At 54.3% G+C, this 17,316-nt stretch overlaps 1 protein-coding gene across 1 annotated transcript; it reads left to right on the top strand.

Moving 5' to 3' along the window:
• The first annotated feature begins 82 nt into the window (after positions 1-82).
• Positions 83-3,367, top strand: FOXD2 (forkhead box D2). The gene has a single exon (XM_043877328.1). The coding sequence runs from the start codon at positions 282-284 to the stop codon at positions 1,740-1,742; it is 1,461 nt and encodes a 486-aa protein (XP_043733263.1). The 5' UTR covers positions 83-281; the 3' UTR covers positions 1,743-3,367.
• Positions 3,368-17,316: the final 13,949 nt, after the last annotated feature.

Raw genomic sequence — 17,316 nt, 5'->3', positions numbered from 1 at the left:
GCCTCAGCTCCTTCCGCCCGCGCCCTAGGAGCTGCCCCCGGCTCGGGCTCCCGGGGCAGCGGAGAGAGCCGTCGCCAGTAGGGTACTCATCGAGAGATGAGAGCGGCCAAGTGAACCACGAGGGGGCGCTGCAGAGCTGGGGGACACCCCTCCCCGCCAGTCCTCAGTCCCCCGCCCCCTCCCCGCCCGCGCGCAAAACACACTCGCCCCAGAGGCAGCGCGGCGGAGCCCGAGCCGCGGCCGGAGCGGAGCCGGAGAGCGGCGGTGGCGGCGGCGGCACCATGACCCTGGGCAGCTGCTGCTGCGAGATCATGTCCTCCGAGAGCTCCCCGGCCGCGCTGTCCGAGGCCGACGCAGATATAGACGTGGTGGGCGGCGGCGGCGGCGGCAGCGGTGGGGGGGAGCTCCCTGCCCGCTCCGGGCCCCGCGCCCCCCGGGACGTGCTCCCCCACGGCCCCGAGCTTCCCCCGGAGGAAGCCGCGGGGGAAGCCGTGGAAGACGAAGAGGAGTCCGGCGGCTGCTCGGACGGCGAGCCCCGCGCTCTAGCGCCCCGAGGGGCGGCGGCCGCAGCGGGAAGCCCCGGGCCAGTTTCGGCGGCGGCCCGGGGCGCGGCGGGGCCCGGGCCAGGACCGCCGTCGGGGGGCGCGGCAACTCGGAGCCCCCTGGTGAAGCCGCCGTACTCGTACATCGCGCTCATCACCATGGCCATCCTGCAGAGCCCCAAGAAGCGCCTGACGCTGAGCGAGATCTGCGAGTTCATCAGCGGCCGCTTCCCCTACTACCGGGAGAAGTTCCCCGCCTGGCAGAACAGCATCCGCCACAACCTCTCGCTCAACGACTGCTTCGTCAAGATCCCCCGCGAGCCGGGCAACCCGGGCAAAGGCAACTACTGGACGCTCGACCCGGAGTCGGCCGACATGTTCGACAACGGCAGCTTCCTGCGGCGCCGCAAGCGCTTCAAGCGGCAGCCGCTGCCGCCGCCGCATCCACACACGCACCCGCACCCGGAGCTGCTGTTGCGCGGCGGGGCTGCAGCGGCGGGGGACCCCGGCGCCTTCCTGCCGGGCTTCGCGGCTTACGGCGCCTATGGCTACGGCTACGGACTGGCGCTCCCGGCCTACGGCGCACCCCCGCCGGGCCCGGCCCCACACCCGCATCCACACCCCCACGCCTTTGCTTTCGCCGCCGCCGCCGCCCCTTGCCAGTTGTCGGTACCCCCGGGCCGTGCCGCGGCGCCTCCACCCGGACCTCCGACGGCCTCGGTGTTCGCGAGCGCAGCCTCGGCTCCGGCCCCTGCGCCTGCTCCAAGCGCAGGGTCGGGCCCGGGCCCCTCGGGCCTGCCAGCCTTCCTGGGCGCGGAGCTTGGCTGCGCCAAAGCCTTCTACCCCGCATCCCTGAGCCCTCCCGCAGCAGGCACCGCACTCCTGCGCCCAGGCCTCAAGACGGACGCGGGCGGAGGGGGCGCCGGGGCCGGGCAGAGGCCTTCCTTCTCTATAGACCACATTATGGGCCACGGTGGCGGCGGGGCAGCACCCCCGGGCGCCGGCGAGGGCTCCCCGGGGTCGCCGTTCTCGGCGGCGGCGGGTCCTGGGGGTCAGGCCCAGGTCCTGGCCATGCTGACTGCCCCGGCCCTGGCTCCAGTGGCTGGCCACGTTCGCCTCTCGCACCACGGGGACGCTCTCCTGTCCTCAGGGCCCCCGTTTGCCGGCAAAGTCGCAGGCCTCAGTGGCTGCCACTTCTGACCGTGTCGGGATCCGGGCCACTTTGAGCCCGCACTCCTCAGTCTCTCCTGGAGCTCCTGCGGTCCCAGCGGAACTCAGGGAGTCTATTTATGAAGAGTCTCCAGACCTTGGGCCGGCGCCCGTGGTTCCACGCTCGGAATCTCTCCGACAGTTGGGACGAAGCGGGCTTCATCGCTCAGGAAGAGGCCCGGGTCTACGCGACGAGGTCGCTAGCCGTGATCCCATTTCAGTTTGAGCAGTAAAAGGGGGAGGGGATGTCTTCGCTGTTTCCCAGTCTCTGCGCCTCTCGGCAGCCCCAGAAGAATATTTTCCCGGAGAGGTGCCTGCCCAGGCCGGGGCAGATCCCGCCATAAACACCCAACTGCGCAGAGAGGTCTCCCCTTTTGCTTCTCCCTCACTCCTTCCCCAGCTTTGAGGCCCTGATTGTTCAATATTATAATTTAAAGACACCTATTATCTACTTTGTGCTTAAAAGGAAAATGCAACATTTTTTCCCCTCGTTCTTCTCCAAAGCAGTTCGTTCTCTCTCGGAAGCCTACTGCAGTGTCTACACAGGCGAAGGTGAACGGAGAGGTGAAGCGAGGGTCTCCACAATGCTTGGGCAATCCCGAGATCCCACTCCACTGAGGAAAATCCTCCCTCTTTTGCGTCGGGGGCGCTTTGGAAGGAACTTTACCCCTTTCCCGTGGCCGGCTGGGTCCAGCCATCCAGGGCCAGCAGCCCTCTCCGCGGTCTGCTCTGTCCCAGGCCCTGGGATATTTATTGTAGCTAAAGGCAATGAGGTTGGGGTGGGAGAGGAGGGTCTGGGTCAGGGACCGGAGAGGTGGGGGTGGGGTGGGCCAGGGCACACCTTGTGGCAGGGGTCCTGTAACCGTGTGTAAATATCTGTATCGCAGGCTGCTGTCTGCGTTCTCGGTCCACTGGGTGTGCATTGATTTAGACTTCTCCAATTGGGGAGACTCTGTGAAATCTCCTGATGGTTTGTGTGGAAGAAAAGAAAACCTGTCTCCCCCCACCCCCCATCAGTGTCAATTGAATAAATGTACGTGAACTCCAGCAGTCACCAACTCTGTCTACTTGCCTGCACTCCCCTTTCCCAGTCCGGAGTCTCACAGACTCCTAGGCAGAGCGAAGTGAGGAAGGGCCCTGAGCAGGCCAGGCAGGCAGAGGAGGGCTTGGGTTTGTCGGATACAGGGGACACTGTGGCCTTGGCCTTCGGCTGTTAATAAGGCCAGGATTCTGGGATGCCTGTGACCCCTCCAGCACTTTCATTTTTGCTCTGGTCCTTGAAGGTTTCTGCGTGGGGTGTCTGCAGAGAGGTTTTATTTCAAATGTACCTGGGGGCTTCTCATCTCTTTCTAGTTCAGACTTAGCATGGCCTGGACAGATCTGGGTGCCTCAGGCTCATGGACACTATACCCATTAAGCACAATGTGAGTGAAAGTGTTTACTGATGCATATTCTGTAAGCCTTTCTGTGCTTCTGGACATGGGGGCTCTTATGGAGCTTGTGTTCATGTTTCTCTGGGTTGTCATGTAGCCTCGCTTTTTGTCCTTTTTTGGGGGGGTGTCAGTTGTATTTCAGGATATCTGTGTTTTTATTTCTGTGTGTATCTGTGACCATGTGTCTGTTTTCGATTCTCTGTCACCATCTCTTTCTGTGTCCCTAAGAGGAGAGAGGTCTCTCTCTGACCATTGTAGGGCATTCTTTGCACCCCCCAACCCCCCCCCCCCACATGGAATAATCAGAGTGAAAGGCCTGAACTGGAAACTGTGAAACCCCTCTCTCCGCCAGCCAGAGAAACTTGGGGGAGAGGGCAGTATGAACTAAAGGAGAGGGTTGGTGAGGCCTTGTTCTATGAAGGTAAACTTCCCCAATCCTTGAGCCTTGCTCAGAACCTATTGCCTGAGTGCAAGGCCACTCGGCTGGCTGGAGTCTTCCATAAGCTCTGAGTCTGGAACTCCCAGTGGCCAGACTTGCAAGTGTGTTGGGTGAGAGGTGATGCTTGGGGTGAAACAAAGATGGTTACTTAGCTCTTTTCTCTGGACATTCAACTAAGGTCATAGGAGAAAAAGAGAAATATGGAGGTGCAGTGAGAGGCAGTTCAGCCTTCAGAGAAAATAGACACATGCTGGGGGCGACAAGTCTGTTGGGAGACAAGTGACAGAGAAGGAAGAAGGAAAGGTCAGAGAATCAGATGGAGTGAGCTTGAGAGGGGCAGACAAGGAGAAGCCTTACAGGCTGCTTTTGGCAAATCTCAGGCTTTAGGAGCAGTAGGAAAGAAGGAGGAAGTAGAGGAGAGAGTACCCTGTATGAAAAGGGTCAGAATCAGGATCAGGGTAAGAACGCACCAGGGTCCAGGAAGAGTGGTTGGGACTCCTAAGTCTCTTAACACCTTCCCCAGTTAAGGAGAGAGGAGGTTCCAGGCATAGATGTTAAATGCAACCCCTCTGCCAGAGGTGAGGCATCCTCTCCTCCATCTTGTTGAGAGTCTGCAGGAATGGAGTGAGACTGAAGCACGGACCTCCCTTCCAGTGATTTTATCAAATAGTCCAGGAGAGGGAAGGTTAGATACAGTGGTAGATAGAGGGAAATGTCTGCTGATTCTGGAATAATGGTCTCTTGCTGGCTGCTTAGTTGACTTCTGTTGCTGAATTTGATTTCATTTCTTTTCACTTGAGGAAGGTTGAGCCTTTGAACGTGATCCTGTGTTTGCCCTCAGTAAAACACATTGTAGCTTAGATGATCTTATTTACCATGAGTATGCCACCCCCAGATGTTAGGTTGGAGCTTTAAGTAAAAGAAACAAATTTGTTTCTCCTCTAGAAGAGAGAAAATTAAGTCAGCCAGAATTCATATCTGATGGTGTAGATAGATATTTCCACAACTGCTACTTCCAGGAGAAGCAGTGGGTCTTTCGGGATTGTTCAGTGTCTTTGTGAAGAGTGTTGTGTGTGTGTGAATTTATCTATGCATATTGCTAGGTGTATATGCGTCAGAGGGTCTGTATCAGGAAAAGGTAGAAATAAAGAGGATTGGAGAAGAGTTAGATGCATCCTTCCAGGGGATTCTAGGGAGCTTGGCGTCTCAGACCAATTCGGACCCCAGTTTTGCCCTGGGTCAAGAAGGCCAGATCTGGGCCAGATATAATTACTGGCCTTGAAAAATACCAGACAAGAACTGTTGAGATATGTGCACCGTTGAAGTCGGGGGAGAAGGGAGGGTATTTTGAATTCAGAACTCCTTCAGGTTGTGTGGGCTGGGAACCTGTTAATTATAAGCTGGCAAGGACCCACCTGGGACCTGGACTGTAGGGAGGGGCAAGGAGAAGGCTGAAGTAATCCCACGTTTGTATGGTAGAGTCCTGGGACTTTTTCCCCCCCTCGCCCTGACAAGAGAGGTTCTGGAAGTGGCCCCCTCTCACCCTCTGGGTGCATAAGGGTGGTGGTTCAGCATAAATCCGCTTACCTAGGAGGGAAGCCAGCCTTCTGGGAGGAGAAATAGGCCATTCCATCTGGAGCCCCTCCTGTGGGTTCCCTGGCCTTCTGGGTGGATACAGCTGAGTCTCTGACCCCGCAAGCTCCAACGATCGGTGACAATAATAAGAAAATATCCAGGGCACACCTTCATCTCTCGAGGTGAGAAAAAAAATGCTAAAAAATCGGCTTGGGGTTCAGAAAGTGCTGCGGAGAGCGGGCAGTTTAAAGGAGAAGAAAATTGGCGAATTTCACTGGTCAATTTCACTTCATTTCGTTCAATTTCGTTCAATTTCATTCCTTTTCATCCGGCGCCGGGAGGCCCGAGGCCACAAAGAGGGGGAGGGGGTCTTTCCGGGCAGAATTTCCCCATCTTGCAGATTTACTCTCTATGGCTGAGAACAGCCTTGATTCTCAAACTTTGACATACGTCTTTCAGCCAAGGCTAAAGGCAGATATTTTATTTCATTTTTATTTTATTTTACTGAAGAGTGTTTGGTTTCGGTGATCGGGGCACATCGGTGAGCCTCTCCCCATTTCTCTCTTGAAGCCCAATTAAATTGGTTAATTCTTTTCACCGCCGATTCCTCCCCATCTTTCTTTCTCCTGGGGCTCCCGGGACCACCCAGGAGCGGGAGTTGAGGTGGGGGCGGACACTTCCCCCTCCATATCCAATTTGTTCTCGCCACAGCGGGCGCGTCTTCGTGGTTACAAAGCGCTTTTCCCCTGATGACTTTTTTCCCCTTTTCAAAAACACTTTTCCCTCTCCCGTTCAACTAGCAACCCACCCCTCCTCCCTCTCCGCTCGGGTTTATTTAAACTTCGCCTCCTCCAGCGCCGCCGTAGCGCACACTTAATGAAGTTGAAGGCTCGGTGAGCCCGGGTGAAGAGGGTTTGGAATCTGTTGAAAGGGGCGTTTTGTGACACTGATTGGGGCGGGGGTGGGGCCGACCGCGGATCAGACAATGACGGATCAGGCGGGTTTTCCTCCGCTTAGGGTCAGGCGAATAAAGGCGCCGACGCCGTTTAAACGAGGGACCCGGCAAGAAAGAAGGGGGAAAAGATTTGAGTGTGGAGCGTGCCTCTTAAGATTTCAACCTTAGCGGGCCGGTGTGAAGAGGCGGGTCGCCTAGGGTCTTTATGGATCGGAATCGGAATTTAACTGAAATGCTGCGCATCCCGCCAAAGAGAAGCGAGGCGAGTTTGCGTTTGCTCCCAAATTATCCCGATACGTGGTTCAAAAGGTTGTCAGGGTTGGGGCCTGGCGAGGTATCCAAGAGGACCCACCCGCACGCTGAGACCCAGCTCGCATTTGACCTTGCGGCTGGCGTTCTGAAATTTCCGGAGAAACGGTGAAAGAGAATTAAAGGTGGCAGAGGTCGTGCAGGATAATTCAGCCTCCTAAGCTTTTCGTCTATCAGGGCATTTGAGAGCAAAACAAATGTTAAGAGTTTTGGAGTGGAATTATTCTGTTTCTTAAGGTCGGCATAGACACGTACCAACACAGAAAGCTGTAGGAAGGACAGAGATTCCCAGCTCTGGTTTAGGGAACGAATCTTTCCGCGAGCTGGTGGGCGCGGCGCGGGGCGGAGCGGGCACCGCCTCCTTTCCTAGCGGAGAAGCTGTGCGGCCCGAGGATGTCGCCGCTCCGGAGCCGCAGAGGCTTCGGACTGTTGGTGAAGGAAAGCGTTCTCCCCTGGTACCTGCGCCCCAGGGCTGGACTGGGCGCGGAAACACCCTCGGGGTTGTTTCCGACCCGCGCACAGCTCCCGGCTCTGAGTCCTGGGTGTCTGTGGAGCTGTCTTTTCGCTCCACACGGACTCAGAGCGGAAGACGCTCGTCGTCTGCGCCTTCGCTTTTCTCCACGCGGCAGGGGTCTGCGCCTGGTGTCCTCCCCCCGGCCATGCCAGCTTCCTGGCCGCAACCTCGTCCTCCTGAAGGGGGTCGACAGGGTCCCGGTCCTCAGCCGGTACCCGCCTCCTTCCCGCCCAGCTTTTCGGGGATGCGCGGCCCCCAAGGGCTACGCATCAGCGCCCGCAACTCGGGCGACTGGGAAGATGCTCACAGCCGCCGCTACGGGGGTTCCTGAGCGTTTCGCCCCGGGAAACCGGGGTCTTGGAGGTCTGTGCTCATCTCCCCCGATATTGGAAAAACATCTTAGGATAGTCTCACCTTCGGGGCATTTCTGTCTACTCAGGCAGAAGTATTCTTGGAATTGCGGTTGCATGGATCTTAGGACTGGAAAGGACGAATTACTGGGAGAACAAGATATTTAAATCCGTCCCAACGATTCGGAAGAATCGCCGCAGCCCTGAAAAGCGTATTTCAAATGATGTGTGGACACTGCCAAACGGTGTGTGTGTGTGTGGCGGGGTGGGGGAAGATGAGGGTACAGGAGTGCGGCTTATTGTCCAAATTAATTCATCGCCCCTTCCAGAGGGCCCTCGCTTTGTGTCCCCCTCCCCAGCAGGTGTCGGTGTTGTTGGATTCCTAGACTAGCGGCCCATTCCATTCAGATGCAGATGTGCGGGTCCAGGTCACGGTGTAGGGAGACCACCCCCCCACACACACGCTCTAGTCCTCACAGGCCCTCCGGGCTGCGCCTTCAGGGCCCATCCGGCTAGAGTCAGAACCGCGAGTTCCATGCAAATGTCCAATCTTTGGGGGCTAGTTCTCCCTTCCCCACGTGTCACTCCAGTCCAGAGAGCACAACTGGTGAGGTTATCACTTAAACCAGCCTCGGACCCAGATGGCAGGAGCCTAGAGGGTTCTGAGGATGATATGCATTGGAATGGAAGAGACCAGACCGGGATTACACAACAGAACAGTTGTGGATCGGGCCAGTGGATCCGAGAACTTGGGCTCCCAGTATGAGGAGTCGATGAGTCCGATCGCAGGGCTGCAGATGCTGGTGGGCTGGCCTTGCATCAGTACCACACGACAGCCCCAGGCAGTCACTCTTTGTGGAGCCCCAGGCAGACTGGAGGATCAGAGGACTGTTCTGAGGATCTCTTTGCAAAGCCTTTGATATAGCATTAAGAGGGCAGATGGACTTTGAGGCAGCTTCCGGGTTCTGATGGGTCCCGGGCAGCAGGTCTGGCCTCTGATCTGTTTACCCCATCCCTCCTCCCTCTGTTGACCATCTGAAGAGTGTGAGGCGAGTGTCAGGGCTCAGTTTGTGTGAAGAACAGTTTTCCTGTTCAAGGAGGTACCTGTAAGGATCAAACGCTGGCGAGTCAATTTGCCTTAGGCCCTGAACATCTCTCAACTCTTTGGTTCCTTCTTTCCACAAATATTTATTGAACACCTACTGTGTGCTTGACATTGTACCAGAGGTACAAGCAGCAAACGTCTGCCTAGCATCATTAGATGCTGTCTAATTCTATAGTGGAGAACAGAAGAGAAACAAAAGAAGTGATTATTACCATATTTAAGGTTAAAAAAAAGTGGTATGTTAAGGGTTAAGGATGGTAAATTTCCACTGTATGCTGATGGTTCCAGGTATCACAGTCTGTGTATATGTGATTTTGAGTATTTGGGGTCTGTGACTGTGTATATGATTGTGACAGGAAATATGTGTCTGTGTGGGTGATGGCTCGGGGCTGAACACTTGTGTGTGCTAGCGTGTATATTTGTGACTGTATCACTGTGTGAGAGTGTGCTCCCCGCTCCTGGGGCAGAGGCAGAAGCTGGGGGTGTGGGTGTGGAGGACTGGGGTGGAAGGGTTAGGAATAGGTTTCTTCAGGGGTGGGGAGAAGTCCTGAGTTCTGAGCCTCATCCCTTAGTCTTCTAGCAAAGACTGAGACCTGTCCACCTTCTTCCTACTTCCTTCCCCACTGCAGGCAAAGCTGGGATTTTGGGGCAGCCAGTGAAGGTATTGAGGGGCACAGCGACCATCCCGTAGAGGAGCAGATTAGCCTTCCCCTCAAAGCCTCCACTTCCTCCCTATCCCACTCGTGTCCAGTCCCTTTATCCAGGCTCTTCCAGAGCAGCGAAGAGGCTCCACAGTCTGGCCTCTGACCTGCTCTTCGGCCTGGTGCCATGAAACCCCCCTTGCCCCCACTCCTCCAGCCCACACAGAGGGACTTGTCGGCAGCCCGAGGGCTTTGGAGGCTTCATTCCTAGGAAATTAATCTCGCAGCAAGAGGACGGGGTGCCATTTGTTGAGCTGGTAACACCGGAGCTTGCAAGGTTTCCAAGGCTAACATTGAATGGATGGAGAAACAGGTCTAGAGGAGGGGTGAGGATGGGTTCACTCAAAGTTGCTCAGCAGGATGCCAGATGTAATGCTGGAATCTGCAGCCTCTATGAACCAACATCAATAGTTAAAGTATTTGCTTAGGCATTTTGAGGGAAATAAAAACCCAACATCTCCCCTGGTACTCTAGGGAAATCTTAAGTGTAGTCTGGGTTATGAATGCTTCTGAATCCTTTCTTCCCAGAGGCAGGACTGGAGGAATGTTGAGATCCAGGTGTGAGAGAGCAGACTATGACTCAGATAAATTAGGGTGTGAGATTGGTTGCCCTTCGGTGAATGAGGTGCAGTAAAGAGGAGTGTGAGTGAGCAAGAACCTCTTGTGCTCCACCCTATGCCAGGTTCCTGGGCTTGGGAAGACAGCCGAATCCTTCCGTGAGCCCCAGACATGGCGAATTTGGGGCAACAGCTTGGCAGTGAGGAAGGGGAGGGGGTGGGAGAAGGGTCAGGGTTTGCCAGTAAATTGTCTCTTTCCCTTCAGTTTTCCTAGGGAGTAGCATTCCTCCTTCCCTGTTTCTATGTCTGTTGGCCAATCTGTCAGTCCACCCACTTGGCTACACCAAGTCTTGAGCCCCATGCCCCATCAGACTTTAGACCTTTCACACAGTGGAGGATAAATGAAGCAAATCCTGAACCTCAGGATAAATAGGCCTGAGGTTCCCCCGGCTGGAGCCATTTCTTCCTGAACCAGGATGGATGGAATGGCCCAGTTTTAGGGCTTTGAGGAATGTTGGTGGGTGGTAGGCCAGTGTATGTGACCCCACTTGCGTGCATGCACAGGGGTGCATAGAAATTCTGAGTTACACTGACCCCCGAATGGTACCAGACTTTGATGTCTCTTTCCCTTCCTTTGCAGTTTTCATTTTAGCACCTTCCTGAAGATGATTAATACTAGGGGCAGAGAAGGGGAGGAGGAGAGAGGCTTGCTGACTCTGTGACCTGGGGCCCAGTCCTTCCCGCCCTCACTGAGCCTCAGTTTCTCTGTCTGAGAAATGAGCTGGGTTGTGTTAGCCTGGACTCACCTTCCAGGTCTGGGGTCAGTGACTTCGCCCAGCTCCTCCCTCTAGTCTGCCAAGGAGTTCTTGCTCCTCCCTCCACTCTCCGAGGATGCAGGAAGGGACAGAGCTGGCCTGCCACAGGTTATGCTGGGACTCCAGAGAAGGAGCCCAGGTGGCCACCTCAGGGTGTCCATTGTGTTGAGGGGCAGGAGAGTGGGGGCTTGACTCACTCCTTTCTGGACGCAGGAGACTTCCAGCCTAGACTGTGTGATCTGTCCTCCCCTGGCAGAGCTGTTGGAGGGACTGAGTCTCCAAGGACTTCTTGGTTCCCTGATGCTGCATAAACCTGCCTCCTTTGTGGATAACGGGGAACACATGCTACTATGAGGGTGAGTCACCACCTGGCAGCCTGCTGAATTCCCTGCCCATTGTGGCACTGGGATAGGTGGCAGGGAATGGGAGGCAGGTCCCCAAAGTGACAGGGAGCCTCTTCCCCAGCCCTCTTTACTCCTGCCTCTGTTCACCCAGAGACACTGCATCCCCCTTTCTGGGAAGCCCAGTGGGGAGTGTCCACGTGTTTAGGAAGAGGGAGAGGGGCTGGAAGGACTGGAACCAAGGTAGGTGGCCCGCGGTGTGGGAAGGACAGTTCCAAAGCTCGGCTGGGGAGTGGGCTGTTTTCTGCTTCTTCCCTCGGTGTCTCGTCTGAGTGCAAACTTTGAGAACTTAAGATTGTGTAGGGTCGCAGCGGCAAGTACACAGAGCCTGGGGCTGGGGGGTGGACCGCGCTCTCAGAGACAAGTCCGCAGCAAGCCTGTCCGCAGACCGAGACTCAAGGCAGAGGGGAGAGGCGGGAGGGGAAGGGCCGGGCTCCGCGGTCGCTTCTCTTGGAGCGGAGACTGGAATTTCCCCATGACTCGTCTGCTCTCCGCCTGCCTCTAGGATTCTCGCTCTCAGATGCGCTCACGCACCCAGTGGCGTGCTGTGAGCAGAAAGAGCCCCAAAGATGTGTGTAAAGAATACTGGGAAGCAAAACACTTCCTGCAGGGCGAGGCCCGGGACCTGGGTCCACCAGGCTCCCCACCTGAAAGAGAGGAACGAAGTTCCTGAAACCCTCCCAGACCCGGATCCGAGCGCCGACGGGGCCCTGCCACCTGGGGGCGCCGCTGGCCCCGAAGTACCAGGAGCTATTCCGCCGCTACCGAGGAGGGGACCCCGCCCCTCCCCCCCCCCCCCCCCGCCCCTCTCTGACCCTGCTTTAGAGGCTGATCTGCAAACAGGGAAGCTCTTGCTTTAAAGCGAGCCGACCCAGCGCCATAAGAGATGACCCAACTCTGAGCACGCCTGACCCTGCGCTAACAGGCGTGACCCTGCACTGACCCGGGCCGATCCACGCTAACGTGCTCAGGGGATGTGCTTGGGCTAACCTGCCTGGCTCTGTGTTCTAGCTAGCAAGGCGGCAAACCCCACAGATTAAGTGCTGAGGCTGTCCAGTCCTTGTCGTAGGTCCCCAAGCTCTGACACCGAAACTGGACTCCTCATCCTCACCCCCACCTTCACACCCGTCGCTGCTCCATCCTTTCTCCCTCTGGCACATAATTTGAAGAGAAGGCTGGGCTTGCCATAAAGGTGGTGGAGTACGGATGGACGGGGAAGGAGAACTTCCTTAAGAAACTGATTCTGTAGAGGCTGGGGCATCTTGGGGGCCAGGGTTATGTGTGCCTTCCTCTGTATGCTCCCACCCTGTAACAGGCCTCCCTGCCCCCACCTCTCTGTCTACACTGGCAGCTCGAGCTTGGGGCAACTCCATCCTCTGTGGGCCCAGTGTTGCTCTCTGTGAAATGAAACGAGCTTACCACCAGGCCATCCCTCATTTGCTGAAATGTCCTTCCATATCCACTCATCAATCTCAATTCATTTCAGCAAGTCTCTTATTACCTGCTTTGTGCTTGAGGATACAGTGGTGAGCAAAACAGATGTTGTTCCTGGTCTTAAGGTGGTGATAATCTAGGCAGGAGAGGAAGAAACAGACAGGTGCATATTTAATTAAAACTGTAACATTGGCTCCGAAGGCAGGATACATGGGGCTTTGAGAGAGACTAGCTGGAGGATATAATTTAGGAGGTGAATCACTTCCCCACTCTGGCAGGCCACAACCTGTTGGGGAGACTGACCACCACCCAAAGCTCCATCCTGTTTGACTCTGATGCCTATCAACAGAGCTCTGACCATTGGGTTACCAGTCACTGCATTAGCAGGGAGCCCGGGTCCCCTCCTGCTGTGCCATTGTCCATCCCAGAGAATTCCTTTCATTCCACCAAGAGGGATTCACCCTTCTTTCTTATATTCAGGGAAACTTCAAACTCGTTTTCCTCTCCCCTGGTCCTTGGAGTTGGAAGAGACAGTCTACCCTTCAAGAGCCGCTATGGAAGCCAGGCCAAGTTTGAGATACAAGATTCCTTTGATTCTGAGATCTTTTTACCCATCATGGTCATCTGGCACAATACATTGTTGTTCACTAGAAGAATGATTCTAAATGTCTATGATTCTACCCTTTGATAAGTCCAAGAGTCAGTGATTCAAAGGTTCATGCATTGGATTGTCTCTTCCCCTTTCTATTAATACCTGGGTCACTCCCAGCCCCGGTGTCACTTCTTCCAGGAAGCCTTCCATCTCCATCCCCCAAGGTTGGAGTTAGATCCTGTCCCCAGTACTTCTACAACCCCTGGTGCTTTTAAATAACTTATTGTAGAGTGTTTTCTACTCATTGTTCTACCTCCCTTACCAGACTGGGAGCTCCCTGAGGGCAGGAGTTGAGTCCAGTGCATCACTGTGTTCTCAGCACATGACATAGGCCTGGCACCTGCGTGAATGAATCAACCACCTGCTTGTGGAAGTGCCCCCAAAATGCGTCACATTGCTCAAAGTCAAGTGGAGTTAATGTTACTCAGAAGTTTAACCCTTAATAGAGCAGTGATGATGTTTGGTGCCCTGTGTGGTGGGGGAGAGGGAGTGGGCACAGCAGTATCCGGAGCAGGACCTGGGGCCTGTGAGCCCCACGGTAGCACGAAGAGAGAAAGGCAGCAGGGACTTCAGCTCATCTCCGTTCTCTTCTCCCTTCTGAAGGGAGCTTGAGCTGGCAGGAGCCCTCTGAAAGAGGGGACCAGAGACCTCTCCACCGTTTCCACTCTCCCATGGTGCAGCAGCTGTCAGGGGCAGGTCTGAGCTTCCAGAGCTACACGGAGAAGAGACGTGCTCCCAGTCCAAGGGCAGAGGCTTCACTTGCCTGGTGTGAGTGAGGGTGAGGGAGGGATGGGAGAGAGGGGAGTGGGCAGAGAGAGTGGCTTTCAAGGGTTAGGGACAAAGAGGCTGCCTCAGCTGGGACCCACAGAAGGCATCTTTCATCGGACTCGTCTTGTTTTGAACTCCTTCTAGTCTCATCTGGCTACCCAGACTACAGAGACCTAGAGAACAGATGTGTTGATTGGGAATCCAGACTGAACAGAAATAATCTCAAGAGAAGGGAACTTGAGGCCCCAGTGTGGGAAAGCACTAGTGCCCCCTCACCGTCGCCTACGCCATTTTCCCTAAGCTGAATCAAACAGTTCCCTGGCCACTCACCTACCTCCCATGCAGCAAACATTTACTAGCTCTACCATGGCTGATCATTCCTGAACTGGGCCCAACTGTAGTGGGGGGCTGTAAGCTGGGGGACAGGAGGGGAATTTATCCAATGTCTTACCCCTGAGGAAGCTCACAGTCTGATGTTGGTAGTGCTTTAATTCAAGGGCAAGGAGGTTCTGGAATGGGGAGGAGACCTAGGAAGACTTCCTGTAAGAGGTGGCATTTGAGCTGGGATTTGAAGTTTTGGGAGCATTTGGACAGCAGAAGTTTGAGGGGAGGGCATCCAGGGCATTCCAGGGTCAGCAAGGGCATTTAGGAGAACTAAGACTGAGTCTAGAGTTAACTCAAGCCAAGAAGTCCACCCTGTACTCTTCCTGGATCTACAAAGACTACTCTCTGTATATAAAAGGTCTTCAAAGTTTTAGTAGTTTAACAAATGAAGATTGTTTTTTATTCATCTCATAATCCAAATGTTGAATCAGTGGTGGTGGTGGTAGGGCAGGGGACATCATCCAGAGACCCAGGGCCTTCCCTCTAGGGGCTCTATTACTCTATAGAGGAGGAGTTCTTATTTTTTTGTGTGTCGTGGGTCCTGTTGGGCACGTGGATCCTGTTGGTTAAGCCAATGGACCCCTAAGAGTAAAAATGTTCAATACGTAAAATCCAATTCATGGGACTGTAATTATATTGAAATTCAAGTATCAAGGTGTTACAAATTTTTATATAATAGGATGGAATAATAATAATATAACAAGTTAAATAGGAAATAGCAAAAGGATTAATAGTACAACTTCAACAGTTTTCAGTATAAATGATCTTTTGGTATTTTGGCAGCCACTTAACATGATTTAGAAAAATACTGTGATTTCTATGGGTGACCTACTTACAGGTATAGGGAATACCATTGGAATTTGTTGCCTCTCTTTGAAGTTGAATATAATATTGAATCTCAGTTTAGAGGTTCAGTAAAAATAAAGATAAAAGTTTTCTCATCCAAATATATGAAGCTCCAACATAGCAAATTCTATCATCGACCTCTGGGGATTGTGTACCCCAGTTCTAATGGCTTGACATCCTCCACTGGATCTTCTAAACTCAGCAGAGGAGGAAAGAGAGCGGAGGATTTGGAGTGGGGGTGGGGTGGGGGGCGTGTGTGAGTTTTTAAAAGGCCAGGTCTACAGGCAGCAAATATCACCCTGACCACTTTCCTTGGTCACAACCCAGTCACATGGCTCCATCTGATTGCAGGGTAGCTAGGAAATAGTGTCTGGTCTTGTGCAGAGGGGTCTTTCTAGGTGGTAAAAGAATCTGCTTGCCAGTTTAGGAAGTGCAGGAGACCTGGGTTTGATCTCTGGGTCAGGAAGAAAACCTGGAGGAAGAAATGGCAACCCACTCCAGTTTTCTTGCCTGGGGAATCCCATGGACAGAGGAGCCTGGCAGGCTACAGTCCATGGTGTCACAAAAGAGTCAGACATGCCTGAGCACAATGCTTGTGGGCAGGAGGAGAAGGAATAGGGAGAGGAGTAGACTGACATTGCCACGCTTCTATCAGGGGAAAGTCATCTGAAACCAAACAGAAGATGCTTGAGAAGGGAAGGTTGAACTGAATGTCTGAAGAAATGACCTTTGCTCTAGAAGTCTCTTGCCTTCTTGTTGCCTCCGTCTTTATTCCTCTGTCCCCCCATCTGCCCTTCAGTCAGTCTGTCTGATTTTCCCCTCTTAGCCAACTCAAATGCTTTGTGGGATGAGGAAGGACGTAGAAACACACATAAGTATTAAGTGTAAAATGTCCCTGTTGGCAAATAATTGTTCACTGTCATGCCTATGCTGTCTCATGGCTTCTCCCCTGCTGGCAGCCTCCATCAATGAAGAGTTGCACAGACCTCGCTAGAAAGTATTTCCATCCCCATCGCCTCATTTGGTCCACCTGGGGACTTGAGGTGAGCATCTGTATTTTCCAGATGAGACTTGTAGAAGTTAAGGGGCTCCTGCAAGGTTGCACGGGAAATAGCATCAGGACTTGAACTCTGATCTGATTTCAAGGGTCCCTTTGCTCCTTTGTCCCCACTGGAAGGTTTTCCTTTTCTTCCCTCCCACCAGCTTCCTGCTCCTCCATGGGCCTCCAGGCGGGCTCTGAAGAGGGAGGGATACTCACCCCTCCCCCTGCCCCCCTCACAGTGTTGTCCAGGTCCCAGGGAGGTTTCCTTGAGGATTCTTGGACAGGTAGGGAAGGATCCACTCTTTGTCAATGACTTGCTAAGGCTGCCAGAGAGACCCTGGTCCTGAGTCCTTTCATCCCTTCCTGCTGCGAGGGTTTCTGTCCTTTATTTCAGCACTGCCCTGGGTCCCCTGTTGGCCTCAGTCTTCTTATCCATCCTACTCAGACATTTCTTCTCTTCTCACTGCCCCTCTGGTTCTTCCCTCTTTCTTTCCTCATTCATCTTTCCACCATCTCCGCATCCAGTCTGAATCTCCTTTGTCCGAAGGCTGCTCTGTGGGGTGTCTTCTCAGCTCAGGCTCACTCTGGTGCCTCTGTCTCCTGGAGCCCTCTAGGCACCCTGCCTCAGCAGCTCCAGGAAGGGGGCTGAGGCTGACCCCCATCCTCTCAGATCTGGTGACCTCAGAGGACTCCTGAGGGGCTGGAAACCCAGGTCCTCCTCAGACCCTCAAGCAGTCAGTGTCCAGGGCTCTGGACCATCTCCTTGGTGATTACAGAAGAGCACGTGTTCTTGAATCTATTCTCCTCTGGACCGGCAGGTCCCGGTCTCTTTCTCTGCCCTCCCTCATCCCCTGCTCCCGGTCTCTTTCAGAACACCCCTCCCCCCACTGCTACATTGATGGGGGCTGCGAGGGGATCTGGTTTCTGATGTGTTTGCTCTTGGATAGTTATGCAGAGGGCAGCCCTACCCTGCAAAGACTCCCCGGGGAGAGAGGCGGCCCCAGAGTCACAGTGCGGGGTCTGCTCCGTACAAACACACACACACACAGGCAGCCGTGCTGGAGTGTGAGCACATGCACACCTCTCACCTTACCTACCCTGCAACACACATAGGCGCCCACACTCAGATGTGGAGTCAGGGCTTTAGGTGTACACAGCAGGATGAACCTTTTCAAACACTGGCGGAAGCGGAGAGAATGGCAAAATGAATTCCTTATACACCCACCACTTAGGTAAAACAATGATCAGGTACAGGCATATCCAAGTGACAGCCGCATTTAGCACA

Source organism: Cervus elaphus, chromosome 20, assembly GCF_910594005.1.
Source record: "Cervus elaphus chromosome 20, mCerEla1.1, whole genome shotgun sequence".
Taxonomy (NCBI): domain Eukaryota; kingdom Metazoa; phylum Chordata; class Mammalia; order Artiodactyla; family Cervidae; genus Cervus; species Cervus elaphus.
Note: the sequence above shows the minus strand (reverse complement) of the source record. Positions and strands in the feature narration are given on the sequence as shown.

What these genes read in the sequence shown, in the direction of transcription:
- FOXD2 (XM_043877328.1), top strand. Translation starts at nt 282, where the DNA reads ATGACCCTGGGCAGCTGCTGCTGCGAGATCATGTCCTCCGAGAGCTCC.